The sequence below is a fragment of the Bactrocera dorsalis genome, chromosome 1 (assembly GCF_023373825.1).
Source record: "Bactrocera dorsalis isolate Fly_Bdor chromosome 1, ASM2337382v1, whole genome shotgun sequence".
Taxonomy (NCBI): domain Eukaryota; kingdom Metazoa; phylum Arthropoda; class Insecta; order Diptera; family Tephritidae; genus Bactrocera; species Bactrocera dorsalis.
In genome coordinates this window covers 86,364,557-86,380,763 of record NC_064303.1, presented here as the reverse complement: position 1 = coordinate 86,380,763, position 16,207 = coordinate 86,364,557, and the positions used below count along the sequence as shown (strand labels likewise).

Below are 16,207 nucleotides of genomic sequence, written 5' to 3'. Positions count from 1 at the left end.
GAAGAATAGAGATTTTGATAATTTTATAAGTAGATATAACTGTATATTACATACAAGAAATAAATAATAAAATTCAACTTACCGAAAATAATATAAATATTCATATGAAACCGAACGCTTTTGCAACCAAAAGAAATTCAAAATGAAAACGGATGACGAATTACGGAGCAGCTTTGGGACAAAAGACTATTCTTGTGAACATCGTCATATACGCAAAAATTTGAAAAATAAAGTGTCTTTGGCTTCCGGTGGGACTTCCGGCTTCAATAAAATAAAAAAAACTCAACTATATTAGTACTTTGGCTTCAAAGCGAGAAACAAAGATCATACTTGTACCCTGAACAGGGTATATCAAGTTTGCCACGAAGTTTGTAATACCCCGAAGAAAGAAATCCCGAATTAGTCTGTCTGTACGACCCTCAGTTTTTGAGCTCTTGTTATGAAATTTTACACATATTCTTTTCTTTCCAGAAGCAACAGTGCTAACGTTTTAGTCGAAGATGGACATTTTTGTTATTTTACATTCATTTTAACCTCAAAGAGTTTGCACTGTAACCATGATTCCGGAAACATGACTGTAATCGAACATAATGCCTACTGTTTTCTATAATATAATTCACGTAGGTTTGAAAATAATATCATTTCAAATTGAATACCCATTACATCTATTAAAACTTTTTCACGAAATTTAGAAAATATTCAATAAATAATAAAACGAGTTCTGCATTTAATTCTAAATTCGTGAATTCCTATACTACTATACCAACCAATACCAAATATAATTATGAGCACAAAATCTATAAAAGACTTCGATGCAAGTCGATTTTTAAAGCTTTGTAAGCATTCAAATTCAGAGCTTCAAGCCCGACAACGCCAATATAGAAAGGCCTTAGAGGCGCGATTGCCTAATGTAAGAAACAACCATCTTCAGATTGAGGCCTATAAACATGGGTGCAACAGAATGAAAGCCGAGAAGGATTTGCTAAAAACAAAGATTTGGACCGCGTCAGGAAAGTGCCATGAGGTCAAAAATGGTCAAGCCCTTACTTCTATCAAATGCTTCATTGACTGTAATGTAACACTCAATGAGGAAGTTCGAAAAATGAAGTTATATATACACAATCTGGATCGTAAATTGGGTGTAATGAATAAGGATATCTGTCATATGAATATGATACAATTCCAAAAGAGTCGAAAGGAGTTAGAAATTGCCAAACGGTCGCTGCGACTCTTAGAGGATCAATATGAAAATCAGATCCAGATGGAATGTAAGCTAACCGCGTTAAGTGAGAAGCTTCGTCTAAATATTTGTGAACTGATAAACGATCGTAGGCAATATTATTCATTTTACACAAAATACATACAACGATTGACCAGCGAAAATAAATACCTTACGGACCTCATTGATTTTGCACTAGACCAAATTGAAATCGGTATCGATATGTATGAGAAATTAGATAATCAAAGTAAAAACTTTATGCATGATTTGGAGAAGCGAAAGGTTGAAATGGAAACGCTTAAACGTATTAAAACTGCAAACGAAAAAATGATGGAATTCCAAGAGAAGAAATTTGTAAAACGATCCCTTACTGCCATACCATACAAGGAAATTAAACGCCGTGAAATTTGTCGACAAAAATATATAAAGAAACTTAACCTCTACAACAAGATTTTAAAGAAAATTCTAAACTACACCAAAGCGTCAGACATTAAACATGTCATTGACAAATTCCAAGAACAGGAAAGCCTTTATTATTCCTTCTCTAATCACTCCAATGAAATCAGCTATCGTATAACACTATTGAACAATTCGGTGGCGCGTCTTTTCGGTGAACTGCAGGACCTAAAGATTGGCAATCGAAGTGTGCTAAGAACCCAAGCCGAGACGATCGAGAAATTGAAAAATGTGCTGAAGACAAAGCGTTCGAATAATGCTAGTCTCAAAAAAAAGGCCGCCTCACAGGATGAACGCATTAAAAAATTGTTCGAAGGATTGCAATTGATACGTGATCAAACACTTGTAGATACATCGGTGTTGGCAGACGATTTCGAAGATCACAAGGAGATTAACATTAAGACTATGCGCGAACAAATGAAATTAATTGAGAAACGTATACAATCGTTAGTTTGTGCAATATACGCAATCGAGCGGCAAAAGAATCGTGGTGTCTTTACCACGGTATATCTTGTGAGAGATCTATATAAAGTAATTGAGGCGCCGACGGAACTTGATCAGATAGTACCGGCTACACAATGCGCTGAATGTGCCGAGGGCGATGCCAGAAATGTGGACGAAGCATGGAACATTAAACTCATGCCCCTTGAACAGCTAAAGGTCTGGGTGTCTGAAAAGGTTGGTCAACCCGAACTTCAATACCGTTTGCATAACGCCTATCAATGTCGTTTAAGTCGTTCACGTTCACGTAGACAAACTCTTATACAAAATGCATAATATAAAATGACATTAAATTAAACATATAGAGTAGTTTATATAAATCAAGTAATCAAAAACTATGAAAAAATATTTTGAATTAAGCCAACTAAAATTGTATAAACCATTGTATGAATAAAAATTCCAGCAAGCACCGCGCCTGTATAAGAGACACTCCTAACAGAAACTAATAAATGCTTCATTTCATAAAATTTTTGTCTTTCCACCTTAAGTTGGGTTTTGTGGTCGCTCATAAAGAAAATTTCTGGATAGCTTATCGCAAAAGAAATCAATCCGGTTCTACCGATATTTCTAACTCCTCTATCACTAAAACCAACATTAAATAATTTCGGGAAATAATTCTTGTTGATCTCATTCACTGTTAACTGCCTAAGTAACTACAACCCAAGCTCTATCGTCGCTAGTCGTATATAGTATAGGAGAATGGAGTCATGTATAAAAGTTCACGCAAGGGAAAAATTTTTCTGAGTTCCATTCACTTGGTAGTGGCCAGAAATGATTTTTTTACATATGGCTCAAGCAACTAATGACTTCCGGTCCTAGGTCAAGTATCCACTGGAGAGCCAAAGAACATCCGTTTCAAGGCGAGCTAAAAATAGAAAGCGAACCATCCCTCCGCAGGGTTTCCGCTGAATTTGGGATCCGACAGGTAAAAAACGCCCCAATGAAATGGAAACAACATCTTCGGATGAGCAAACAGCCAAAAGGAAGAACGCGCTGTTATAAACTTGGCTATAACCGCGTAAGCGGTGTCCACCCAATACAAAAAAAAGATTTTGGACAACGTAGAAACAAAACTTTCACTTTTCTTATAAAATAACGAACTAATATCTATAACATATACTTATATAATATGCGTTGCTCGCTCTCTCACAACAGCCGGTTCCGGTCAAAGACTGTTTTTTCGTCGATCTAACCTTTTTTGGATCCGTATGTTTTAGGCTAAGTTTGTTATCAATGGACCAACATGTAGTAGCGGGGTTTTTCAGCATCCTGCTCATCCGTGCTGATATTGATTTCAACTTGGGCTCTATGTTATATAGTTAAATGCTGCCAACACACAACTAATACACTAGCCTCTACGGTTGTGCAAATTGCGGCTAACACAGACCCAAGGAGCTCAACTAGGCAGGCTGACTCCTAGTCTGATATGCCAGGGCTTAGTTATTTAGTCAGGTAATGTCGAGTCCTCCCTAACAGGATATCTCTCGAGCACCTATGTATGTATCGGGATGGGAACCATTTGGTACTGGGCGAATTTAACCTACCTATTTCAAACGATCGTAGGGGGATGCAAAAGACCTTACTTGAAATCCTCTAACCTCCTCACCGGTGTGAGCAATGTCTAGACTACTGCCAAGGCCTTGTCCAATCCAAACGATCGTGTTGAAATTCAAATCGATGACCATACCATTTCACACCTAGAGAAGTGCGCAACAAATCTGACCAGGGTCGTCAACTTCTCGCTGTTCACTCTTCATATACTTATTGTGTGAAAAGTCAGAAGAGTAGTCCCCCTGTGGAAACTTTGGAAACCCGCCAACCTAGGGGAATCTATCTTCCAATAATTCTCCTTTCCCTAGTAGAGAAGACACCTGCGATCTAGTTACTCCCGACTTTCACTTACCGAATGGGTTTAGCAGAACATCAATATGGCTTCCGTAAAATGCACAGCACTTAGCGTTATAGACGACTAGATAGTTCGTGGTCTACGCCAATGACATCGATATCATCGGCCATAAAAACCACGCCGTTAGTTCTGTTTTCTCTAGGTTGGACAAAGAAGCGAAGCAAACGGGTCTAGTATTGAAGGAGGGCAAGACGAAATATCTTCTGTCATCAAACAAACAGTCGTCGCACCAGCGACTTGACTTCCATGTCACTGTTAGCAGTCATAACTTCGAAGTCCTAGATAATTTCGTCTATCGTGGAACCAGCATTAACACCAACAAAAACGACAGCTTCGAAATCCAACGCTGAATAACTCTTTCTAACTGGTTTTATTTCAGAATGAGTAAGCAATTGAGAAAGTCCTATCTCGATGAACAAAGACCAAATTCTACGTCACTCATTATGCCCGTCCTCCAATAAGGTGCAGAGGCATGGACGATGGCACCATCTGATGAGTCAGCGTTACGAGTTTCCGAGAGAAAGGTTCTGCGGAAGATTTATGGTTGCGCATTGGCAACGCCGAATGCCGCGGTCAATGGAACGATAAGCTGTACGATACGATGACATTGACATAGCTTAGCGCATTAAGAGACAAAGGCTACGCTGGCTGGGTCATGGAAAGAAGAATGACTGACGCCCTGTTGTAAACTCAGCTATAACCCCGGAAGCGGTGTCTACGCGAATAAAGAAGTTCGTGGCCTAATCGAAAACTACGGTGTGAGAGGATCCCAGTAGCGTTGCACTTGTCAAATGCTTTTGAAATAGTCCTTCCCACAACGCTACTGAAGGGCTGAAGTGATGGAGCATGAACTATCTAAGCGGTCGGTCAAAATTCTAAGTTAGTTAAGTTGAGCACCTGTATGCTTCCGATTAAAGAACACAAGACAATCCTCTCCAAACAATTTCTATGACCTGTGATTTTTTTTGGCAGAAATCGTCCCTGCAGTCAATTGCTTGAAGTGGAGCCACCTCCTAAGAGCAGCAAGAAGTCATTCCATGATTACATCGGCGACATAGAGCAGTACGCCGACTTGAATACGAACGCAATTAAATGCAGACGCGCACTGAACGCCAGCGTCACAGTGAGACTATTAACAATTCTATCGACTCACTCCCAATGAATGGCGCACTTGGAGTCAAACCACCACCCATTGCCGACAAATAGCTCGAGTTGTGATCTTAATCTAGAGTAACTTTTGTGTAGTTTCGTTCTGGATATTGCAGCAGGCTAAACTCCTACCTATACCTATTGACCACGAAATACCAAATAAGTATGATCTGCGAGCAACGAGTCTCAAACCACCTCTTCGCATTCCCAATGAATATCACTCATTTAATATCCCTCCCCCTTATTTCGACCCCATCGAAAAAACACGTTTTCAGGATCTTCAGTTGGATGATTTCGATCGCAATCAACTTGAACTTTACCATCCAAATGGGGATTCGATGCAACAACAGTATGTACGCTGCTCCATTACATACGATAGCAGAAATTCAAACTGAATATCGCAACAAAGAATGGCGCAGGTAGAACGGCATTTATCAAATTTAAAAACTTTAGTTCTCAGCCTTCTTAAAGGCTCACCAAATGCCATCCGCACTTCCACAAAACGCATAAATTATTTATATTTCTTATTAAAAACTTGTTTGTTCATTTGTTCGGTAACATCATGACTTTTATAGTAGTTTGCTGTTTATTACACGCTATTTTATTTTTAAAGTATAATATAAAGTAATCGTAATGTTTGTTTGTTTTTTGTTTTCTTCTTTTTTTTGTATATTATTTACAAGTAAATCAAATAAGTGGCTAATGAGAACACCCCACTTCGCTCGCAGACTGTGGCATGCGACTGCTTACATGTGTGTGTGTTGGGAGAGAGTGTGGGGGCGTGTGCTGCGCGTCTTTTCTTAATTATACAAATTAAGAGTGTTAAAATCGTGTAAATCATAAACTCGTGTATATTAATATTTTAATCTTTACAATTAATTTGTTGCTAATGCTATACATATATATGTGTGTATACTTAAGCTGGTGTGCTGTTGGTATTCTAAATCTGTTTTTGTTTCATGATTTGCTCTATCGCTCTAGCATTCTACTCTGATGAGGCGGTGTGGTTATATTCTATAATTTGTGTTATTTTATTTTTAGTTTTTGTTTACTTTAATTATTTTATTTATTCACTATCCTAAGGGAGTAAGTTGCCAAAAGATTTAACTCTCACACACATACATAAATGTTAACCTTGCGTGGAACTGCAGCAGACTTGCCAATTGCATCTATGCTTCTGTGTATGTACATATGTATGTATACACTGATTGGTAGTTAGTTTACAATAGCACTTGAGTTTCACAAAAACTGAAATTATTCCCTGATCGTTATATTTCTAATCAATTCGTCGCATATCTGTATGTATGTATGTAGTTGCATATCTTAGTACATTCATATGTATGTAAGAAATTTTCTTAAACCATTTTGACGTTACTTAACGCGAGCGCTGATTTTATAGTAGCGTCTTCGCAGGATACTTCTAATTACACTAATTTAGGATATGTAGTCAAGGGCAAGTGGAGTATGGGCCGATAAAATGCGGATTACACAAAGCTATATTAGTGTTTACTCATCCAACAACAAAACACAATAACTATGCAGTCAATTAATGAGTTATACATATTTCAAAGTGAAAAGTGTTGAGCGATATTTACAAAAACAAAACAAAAAAATTAACGCAACTAAGTCAACTTGGTGGGTTTTATAAGACTTGTTTACTTATCGACCAAATCTATTTGTACTGAGCAATATACATTACAGAAAATCTACCAAAATATTTAAAGCAATTCGGACCAGCAAAGAAACCGAACTCAAAACTTTTGCCGAAATTGAAAAAATATATTTTTTAACTGCTTTACTTCAGCGCATTGAGTTCCAAGATGATGAAAGCATAAAACGTGCATATTATGTGCGACAGTAAATTTGAAATAAACTTGAAATTTGAATTTTTCAAAATCGACCTTAAACAAGAGATTTGTAAACCACCACCATTATTTGTATTTACCACTACACATTTATGGGATACGATTAATTTAGCAAAACGTAATGAATTAAAATTTTTCCACCAATAAATAATTGTTTCATATAAAATATTTACACAAAACTTTTCAATATGCAAATATATTACGTTCAAACCACTTGATTTTAACAAAATCTATAAAGTATTATATTCGACGAGCAAATGAGCAACGCGACTCTTACTATTGGGAGTTAAAGTGATGTTGCACAGATTATTATTTTTTTGTTTTGCATTTGAGGTTAGGTTTTTATTATTTATAATGTTGATTTTTTTTAAAGGCATTTATATTGCGTGGTTATTGTTGTATGTGTATGTGTGTGCGGGTTTGTGTTGTGAGTATATGTAATAAGCTTTTTATGCCTAACGGTAGAAAACATTGTATTGTTGCAGTGGTAATTGATTGTAATTATGCAATTGTTGTAGTAATAAATTATGTTTACTGTTTTCATTTAATAATTGTTCTCAGTCTACGAATGTGTTACATTTTTCGTGCACCTCGTTTTCTTATTGACAGAAAAAAATACAAATACACTAAATTATGTAAGGTAGTTTTTTTTTTCTTTGCGTTTTTTTTAACTAAAATAAAGTTATTGTGTACTAGATATTAAAAATATGTATGAAGTGAAAATTATATCAAATAAGTATCTATTCTACGTCATTAAAGAAAACTAATAATATTTTCAAATTTTCATTGTTAAGTTTCCTACAGGTTTCCGTATCTCTTAACTTCTACTTTGCTGATGCTGAATCCTTGTGTCATTCAGCTTGATTCTACTTAACAAAAATTTTCCTCATTTACTCTAAAATGTTCCAATTGACAGCAAACTCATCTGTGATCATTGTAACCCAACGCACATCATGCTTTTATGAAGTGCAGCATGCACATGAGACACTCTCATACTTCGTACAATGCCTGTGTTATCTCGTGATATACATATTTGGTATACTTAAGAGCTACAGTAATCATATTAGATACGATACAATATTGTGACGAATTGCTAGGTGTGAGAGCTTAAGACGAAATGTTGTTGGCTTAGGTGGTTTTGATGTTACTCTTTGATGCGATCGCTTCAAAAGGCACTATAAAAACGTTTTGTTTGCCTTATGCAATCTGGATTTGCCAGGGTTAACTCTGCATTTAAGCTGCTGTATCAAATCGGATATTTTTAGCGCAGGACCCACTTTCATGCCAAGCAAAGTAATTATTTCATCCTTAGATAGTTGCAGCAAACGTTTGCCATCAATTTTATTACGCAAAAATGTGTCACAGTGCGCCGTACAATCATTGACGCGTAAGAATTGAGAAACGTCATATACATTCCACGTATCGGGTATGAGGTCTGCTTGTGGGTCCGCATTTTGACTGTTACTGTTGCCGCCGCTACTGCCGCTGTTGTTTTCATTCGAAGAGGACTCGATAAGCCGCGGAATGTACTTGCTATTGCAGACGGATGAGTTCTACAGAGGAGGAACAGAAAACATAAAAGATTATAAGTAAAATTTGTAGCGTTTATAGTGAGACTAAACTTACCCCAATGTAGCTGGTAGCTTTGCGCCCCACAACCGGCGGTGCTGGTGATACAGATTTCTTTACTGCTGGGTTGCCGCAACGCGTTGGCGCGGACGCTTGAGTTGTGGATGCTTGTTGCGCTGTAGTGATCTTTTCCGTCAAAGCCAGCTGGCTGCCATCGTTATGGGATAGTGGCGTGGATTGACCGGAGCGATGACTGGTGCTGTCCTCTTCATAGTCTCCATCATCATCATCATCCTCGTTATTATCCTCATAGAAAGCGGCATTGTGATGCTCTGGCTTAAGTTCGAGTTTAATACTCAGTTTCGGAAGATGCGGATTTGTTTTTAAAGCAATCGTACGCGGTTTTGCTGTCATATACAATACAAAAAGTTTAGGAAATTTTTTATTTAGCTGGTATGGAGCTTTTAATATACCTGTATTTGAATTTTCTGCGCCTTTAGCAGTGGATTTTTTCTTGCGTTTTTTCGGACTTTTCGCTTTGGTGTTCGTTTTGGCTGTAGCCTGCACAGGCACCGGCGGCCCTTCGAGCTTGTGATTTACCAGTACGCACCAACCTACTGGATAAACATCAGGTGATTCGCAATCCAACCATTGGTCATACTCATCGGTCCAACCGTCGAAGTGTATTTTAAGCAAACGCCCGACTATGCGTGATACAGTCGCCACACATACCAAACGTGGGTCCATAAGGTCAGCACATTCGAGGCTCATGCCGACCTAAAAATGGTTACGAGTGACAGATTAAACACATATATTTCATATGTATAATATTTCTTTAACTTACCCGAAATCCATGATTTGGCACAATCCGGTGGAATAAATGCTGGCCAGCAGCAACGCTACCCGTTTCTTGCAAATATTTTTCCCAACTAAACGTATTGACATCATAACCATTGGGTGGTGTCAAAGTGATGCTATTTGAAGCGCAGAAGCCTACTGGGAATATGCTAGGTGATTTTTCGTGATAGCAAAACCTGCAAATAAAGAAAATTTAAATATATACTAATTATACACGTAGTAGTTGACAAGCTTCGAGCTCACCAATCTGACCCTGTTGCATCTGGTTGATAAGAATCGATGCGTATCATGATGTAGCCAAATTTAAGCACCGCCATTACGGTTGCAGCACAAATCGATGATAGATTGAGAGGATCGACCGCCTCCAATTTCATGCCTTCCACAAAACCATTGCCTTTGCCATCCATGTAATATTCTTCGAAAGTGAAATTCATTTTGAAAAGCTCAATCGTTGCATCATCTTCATGTACTTCAATCATTGCCTCACGGCCAGCTATAGTGTAAACACAAAAAGAGTTAGACAGTAGTAATATAAATCAATATATATAAACTAGACCGAGAGTAAAACTTACCCAACATTCGTTCTAAATAATCATGCGGTGCCGCTAAATTGTGACCCACGGTAGTCGCCCAACCGACCGGATGTATGATGGGCGAGTCCTCATGACACCAGAAACCGTCATCAGAGTCAAAGTACCGCAAAAACAAACGCTTGCCTACAATTTTTGTCACCGTTGCTAAGCGAACCTGTGAGATTCGATCCTTATCCACACACTCTAAATTCAAGCCCAGTCGGAAGCGCGACTGCATGCTGTCATTGATTTTGTTGTAAAAGCTGGAAGGCAGTGTACGTGCGCCAGACAATCGTTCCACGAGGAAATCTTTCCAATCTTTGTATTTATTCTCGATAGTACGTGGCGGTATTAGAGGTTTGCCGCGTGTCGCACACCAACCAACCGAGTGTACTTCCGCATTGCATAGATTTACCCAGAAGTCATGTGTTGGCTCATCAAAGCCTAAAATATTAAAAAAAAAATGAAATTAATATCTTTCTCAAATGTTGCATTTCATTTAACTCAAAATTCCTCATCTTACGGGGTTACCTACCTTCGTAACGCATAAGAGCTTTGTATCCGCAAATATTTAAGATCGTCGCAACCCAAAATGAGTGTGGCGTCTGTCCGGGCTGCACTATTTCCGTATTATCACAATCTGTATTCTCCACCTCAACTTTCATGTCAATACCAATGCTGTCCCAAACTTCGTAACCGGGTGCATGGGGAAAGCAAGTAACGGGTGCAGCGAAAAAATTCGGATGCGACAAACGCGGCGTCCAATCGAAAGAATGCGATGGATCGTACATACGACGACGTATACTAATGATTTTTTCCATTTGTGGGCAGGAAACTGGTAAACGTTCAAATTTTGGAATTTGTGGCAGGTCTTCTTGTGGTAAAACATCACGGTACATTTGAAGTGCCTTTGGCGTAGCAACTAAGCCACCTGCATTTACACCACACAAGGCTCCATTCTCACTACTTAGACCTGTTAGTGCACTTGCGCCATCCATTCCTGTCAATTCGGCGGACATGACAGGTTCGCCAAAACCGTTGATTTGTGTAATTTTCGATTGGTCTGTGATGCGAAAACGATAATTCGAATTCTTAATATGAGCAACACGTAACGCCAACTCAATATCAGATTGTTGAGGTTGTGTATCGTGTTGTTGTATATCGTTGCTATTACCATTGTTACTTCCGGCTGCACCATCGATATGATCTTGCACGGGGGAATTGGAAATCGTCTGTTGCTGTTGTTGCGCACCACCTGCCATTTTAGTGTTGTTTACTACCAAAGAATAAAGTTCGCCACGAGCGCAGGACATGCTGCAAAAACGTCGAGATTTGGTGTAGAAAGTGTGCTTTACACCGATTGCACCACAACGCTCACAGACGGCTGCAAAAAATATAGAAAAAAGAAATGGAATGTATTAGCAATTGTAAGTTAAAGAAAAAAATAACTTAACGCTATTTCCTATTAGGGATAGTATGAATAACTAACCTACAAAAAAATTTACGATGTTAATATTATTTTATGTATTATTATTTTTATTAAATTAAAACACGCACTGATGCATTAAAAGCACCCTAATTAGTGCATCTCGTATCACTACTTGCTTGAGTACTTGTTTACATTAATTATTAAGTTTTCAGTTCTCATATGGAATAGGAAACATTCAATGATTTTTTAACGCAGATTTCCTTTATATTGGGCAGCAATTACATATACAAAATCTAATTGTTGGTTGCTATAATGCTAAATATATGACTATGGCGTTGCTACAATTTATCACTTTCAAGTTAATTATAAATATTTATGTTACTTTTCTTTTAACCTCTATATATAAAGTGGAAATTTATTAAACGAAAAATAAATGAATTGATTTTCAAAATCAATAATTAAAAAAAACATACCCATGCCGTCTTTCTGAATTGGTATAACCGATGGATCTATGTTTCCCTTATATGCTATTGGTGTCTTCAGCACCAGTCCTGGCCTGTTAACTGGTTCTATTTTTCGAGTCTTACGTTGCGATGAGCGATGGTGGCCCGTTCCTCCACCTCCACCAAATCCTCTTGATGAGGTTGCCGCTGTTGCCTGCATTACGGTTGTGGTGGCGGGCACCATCACCTCATCGCCACTATCGCCTATTAATTTATGTCCACTATCCAAAGGCACAAGGACACCATTCTCATCCATGCCATGTGCATGGGAGATATCAACGCCACCACTACTTCCTTCTGCCACTTCTCTCTCGTCAGCCATAAATTCTGTACCATCGTATGAATTAGAATCGGTCATCATAACGAAATCATCAATATTTATAATTTCCTGTTTTGGCGCTAAACCACCATCGTAACTACCGTCATCCAATTGATCATAGATTGGTTGTGGCTCATCGTTATGAACAAATTGTGTTGCTAATGATTTGTCTACGCTGACATTACCACAACCGCTGTTGTCAGCACCTATTGCGCCACTTCCAGTACCATCATCATCGTCTATAACTTCTGTGTAGTTTTGAAAAACAGCTGCGGCCGATTGTTGAAGTAACTGCTGATGTAAACCACCTACTTGTGCTAGACCGTAAATATCGTTGGAATTGGCCGCAATTAGAGCTGTCGGTTGTACGCCCAATGCAGCCGCTGCTGCTGCTGCCGCCTGACCACTGAAATCCCCCCCAACAATACTCATCATTGGATTCAAATCCTTTTTATTTTCATTTTAGTTTTATTAGACAAACAGGAAAACCAATCGCATTCGAAGTTATATTTGTTTATACATCCGTTGATACCGCAGATATATTGTGTTGTGTTTTTACAGTGGTTGTATATAATAATTACCGCGATATTATTCAAGTCGAAATAGATTTTTTAAATTGCGATAGTTTCAGGTATTATTTTTATTTTTTGATTTTTGGGGAGGAGTAAATGATCAAACACAGCAAGAAAAAAACATATGAAAAGAAAAAGAAAGATTTTGAGAAATAAATGAGTGAAATTATAGTAAATAAGTTGCAATTGAAGATTTTAAATTCAATCGTAAATGAAATGTACTCGATTCTAAATGATCCATATGCAACAATCGCTCAATTATTTATTTACATATGTATGCATGTATTATAACCATGAAACATGTTTGTGAAGCAATAAATAGTTTAAAAGGCTGTGCTATACATACCATTGTTGGTTGATGTGAGGATAAATCGTCCATTACCGAAAGTCCCACTGATGGATGGCCAAAGAATGAGGGTGCGTCCTCCACTGTGATGCGTTCAGGATTATAGTGACTCATCCACATCATACGCAGCTCGGAGGGATTCATTTTTAGAAACACTCAAAAATATCTTGTCATTTATTATTTCCAAATTTCGTCCAGATTCGTAGGTGAAAGGATTTCGTCTTTAACTATATTATTTTTTTAAATAAATTATTGTTCCAACAATATTATACTGTTTAACGTGTTTTATAAAAATGTTTGATATAAAAATTTCTACAAAAGAAATAATATGGTCCTTTTATTAACATTTATTTCTTATACAAGTTTATGTTTGGAATATTTATTTGTTTACAATACATCAAACACTTCGAGAAAACATTTTGATGGCCAATATAAAGAGTAATTCATTCATTCCCTAATTTTTCATCAAATTTTGGGATCACAGTTGGAAAGGCAAGGAATCATTCAAATAACCCCTTATAAATTGCTTTACTTTTTTTCGAATAATTTGGACTTTATAAACAAACATAAAAAATAACATAAATGCAGAGTTCTTTACTGCCAATTAATAGTAGCACTTTTTAGGATTTTAGCAAGGCTGAAAACGCATTTGTCTTGCAATAAACACACACGCCGCCGCCACCACAAACGACAACGACAACACGAACACGAACAAAACGCAACCCAGCCACCAGCCAAACACACTTTTTCCAAATATTTTTAACGCGTCTTACCCAGTTAACTTTTACACGAACTTAACAACTTGTCTTTGCTTACAATCTTAAGTGCATTTTGCAATAATTTTCAGGCATTATACTTTATATTTCTATGTATTTTTCACAACTTCAAAATATATAACCATTTAGCTTCTAACCAAAACGCTCTTGCCAAAATCAACGACGTTAATCGACAAGGAAGTGTTTAGTGTTGTATTTACCATGCAATATATACATCTATCTCTTTTTTATTTGCAAGTTTGGAATGTAGTGGCGGTAAAATAGAAAAATGGAAATGTTCGAATAATGCGTTCAGCAAATTAATATCATAGAATAGGAGTTAAAAAAATTCTAGAGGGTGCGCTTTGAAAAAATTTGATTACCAATTGAATTATTTCAGATTTTGATTGCTAAGATAATATACCTTCCATTCCTTGTAGAATTTGGCACGATTACAATGCCAAAACTCCTAGACCCGCAGACTGAAAATGAGTTCGGGGTTAAAATGGATATATAACATATATATGAAATGCAGCAGCAATAGTTTTTATTATAAATGTAAACACACAAATCTCTTAACTTATAAGTCGTGATTTTTTAAATATATATATGTATATATTTTTCCGATTAAAACAATAATATATGTATTCGTATTTTACATCAATTTCAATATGAAAATGTGCGAACAGTGTATTCACCTATATTACGGATGGCTACTAGATTATAGTTGCCGTTGGATACTAAAACAGTATTGCTATTTATAAATTGCTCTACTTGAAATTGCAGATAACAGCCTTGTGGTTTTATCTGGAGAACCTCCTCTATCCCTCGGTATTAGAACGTGACGCCAAAGAAATAAGAGTTACAAATTTTAAATACATATATAGTATATTTTATAGAAAGAATTTATAATTAAGCTAAATCAAAAGGATATAACTGAATTTCGCCTTCCGATAAGAATATTTTCATGGCCCTATAAAGTAAAGCTATTCCCAAACGTTTTCTTCCTTTGGCCGTCCATTTCCTTGATGGGCCGTAGTAAATTCCACGTTTTTGGTTTGTTAAATTAGGCAGACTTATTGCATCTATGACAGCGGCCTAAAAACAGAAATGAAAAATCTTTAAACATATTAAGTTTCTTACATGTTTACATACAAACCTCTCGAGTGTATGCTTCATATGGCAAGATATTGTGAAAGACGTGTAGATTAACGACACCAAAACCATTTCTCCAAATATCGACTATATGATCTACCTTACTAAATTTAGGCGTTTGGATATCGTTTACAACTGCATTTAGACATACGACTATAATACGGGTATAACAATTTTTATAATTAAGAAGTACATATGTATATCGCCGAGTACATATTCTGAAAAATATCAACCTTTATCATCAAGTTCTTGTTTGTTGTATATTTTGATAGCGTTGTATAAATGTGAATAAGGGCGCGTGGATTTTGCTTTTCCTACGTAGAAAATCGAATTCAAAAACCGTTGCCATATTTCAAGTTCTTTAAGACTCTAAGACAAAGAAACATACTTAACGTCTGGTCATGTAATAATAATGCAAATTCAAAAAAGGTGACTTTTCATGTGACATCAGATTTTATTAATTACTTTGGAAAGGGTCCAATATGATGGGATTAATAAAATAGTTTGGTTTTTCTTCGAAAATATTAAAATCACCGTTTTTGAGTACATCTTGTAAGAAGAAGACTCTCGTCGTCACATTATAATCACATTTTCTTTAGCGCTGACTGGGAGGTTACGAGATATCCGCGGATCCATTAAAAAATATAGATAACACTGTTTTAAACCCAGTTTCTTTTTATTACTCAAATTTGGCCTAGAGTTAAAATATTGTGCAGATAGGCTTTCGAATTTCTCATAATTTTGAATACTTTGGAAGCCTTTTGTGGAAGAAATTGTCCGTTGCAACTCCATAGAAAATTCTATAATGTACAAATTATTTGCAAATAAATGCTTTCGGACCATATTCTTTAGCTTACTTCTTTTTAAACACATAGCCGATTTGTTACAATGATTAATACAATTAATTAATCTTACTTCTAATATGCTAATTGAATATATTTCAATTAAAAAGTAACAGTTTAAAAGACATTAATGAAAAATATTTCAAAACAGCATATACTTATATTATATAAAATATTAATAGGAGCTTACA

The 16,207-nt window shown here is 36.6% G+C and overlaps 3 protein-coding genes across 8 annotated transcripts; 1 reads left to right on the top strand and 2 right to left on the bottom strand.

The window, feature by feature from the left end:
* The first annotated feature begins 632 nt into the window (after nt 1–632).
* Nucleotides 633–2,641, top strand: LOC105223922 (uncharacterized). The gene has a single exon (XM_011201816.3). It carries the CDS (start codon nt 785–787, stop codon nt 2,450–2,452), a length of 1,668 nt encoding a protein of 555 aa, XP_011200118.3. The 5' UTR covers nt 633–784; the 3' UTR covers nt 2,453–2,641.
* A 3,168-nt stretch (nt 2,642–5,809) lies between these two features.
* On the bottom strand, nt 5,810–14,228 carry LOC105223884 (polycomb protein Sfmbt). Of its 6 annotated transcripts, XM_011201766.4 has the most exons (11): nt 14,038–14,226; nt 13,265–13,491; nt 11,998–12,793; nt 11,270–11,479; nt 10,631–11,158; nt 10,096–10,539; nt 9,767–10,016; nt 9,510–9,699; nt 9,139–9,442; nt 8,723–9,072; nt 5,810–8,649 (listed from the first exon to the last, which is right to left on the bottom strand). In XM_011201766.4, the coding sequence occupies exons 2-11, from the start codon at nt 13,406–13,408 to the stop codon at nt 8,272–8,274; spliced, it is 3,594 nt and encodes a 1,197-aa protein (XP_011200068.2). In that variant the 5' UTR covers nt 13,409–13,491; nt 14,038–14,226; the 3' UTR covers nt 5,810–8,271. The 6 variants fall into 6 exon arrangements, with proteins under 6 accessions (XP_011200068.2, XP_011200067.2, XP_029405143.2 ...); XM_011201765.4 differs by having other exon boundaries at nt 10,631–11,479; nt 14,038–14,227; XM_029549283.2 differs by having other exon boundaries at nt 8,723–9,442; nt 10,631–11,479; nt 13,265–13,576; nt 14,038–14,228.
* Nucleotides 14,229–14,897: 669 nt separating this feature from the next.
* LOC105223885 (ankyrin repeat and LEM domain-containing protein 1) lies at nt 14,898–16,183 on the bottom strand. Its single transcript, XM_011201767.3, has 5 exons — nt 16,032–16,183; nt 15,763–15,974; nt 15,408–15,543; nt 15,179–15,327; nt 14,898–15,117 (listed from the first exon to the last, which is right to left on the bottom strand). Exons 1-5 carry the CDS (start codon nt 16,045–16,047, stop codon nt 14,932–14,934), a joined length of 699 nt encoding a protein of 232 aa, XP_011200069.2. The 5' UTR covers nt 16,048–16,183; the 3' UTR covers nt 14,898–14,931.
* Between the last annotated feature and the right edge of the window lie 24 nt (nt 16,184–16,207).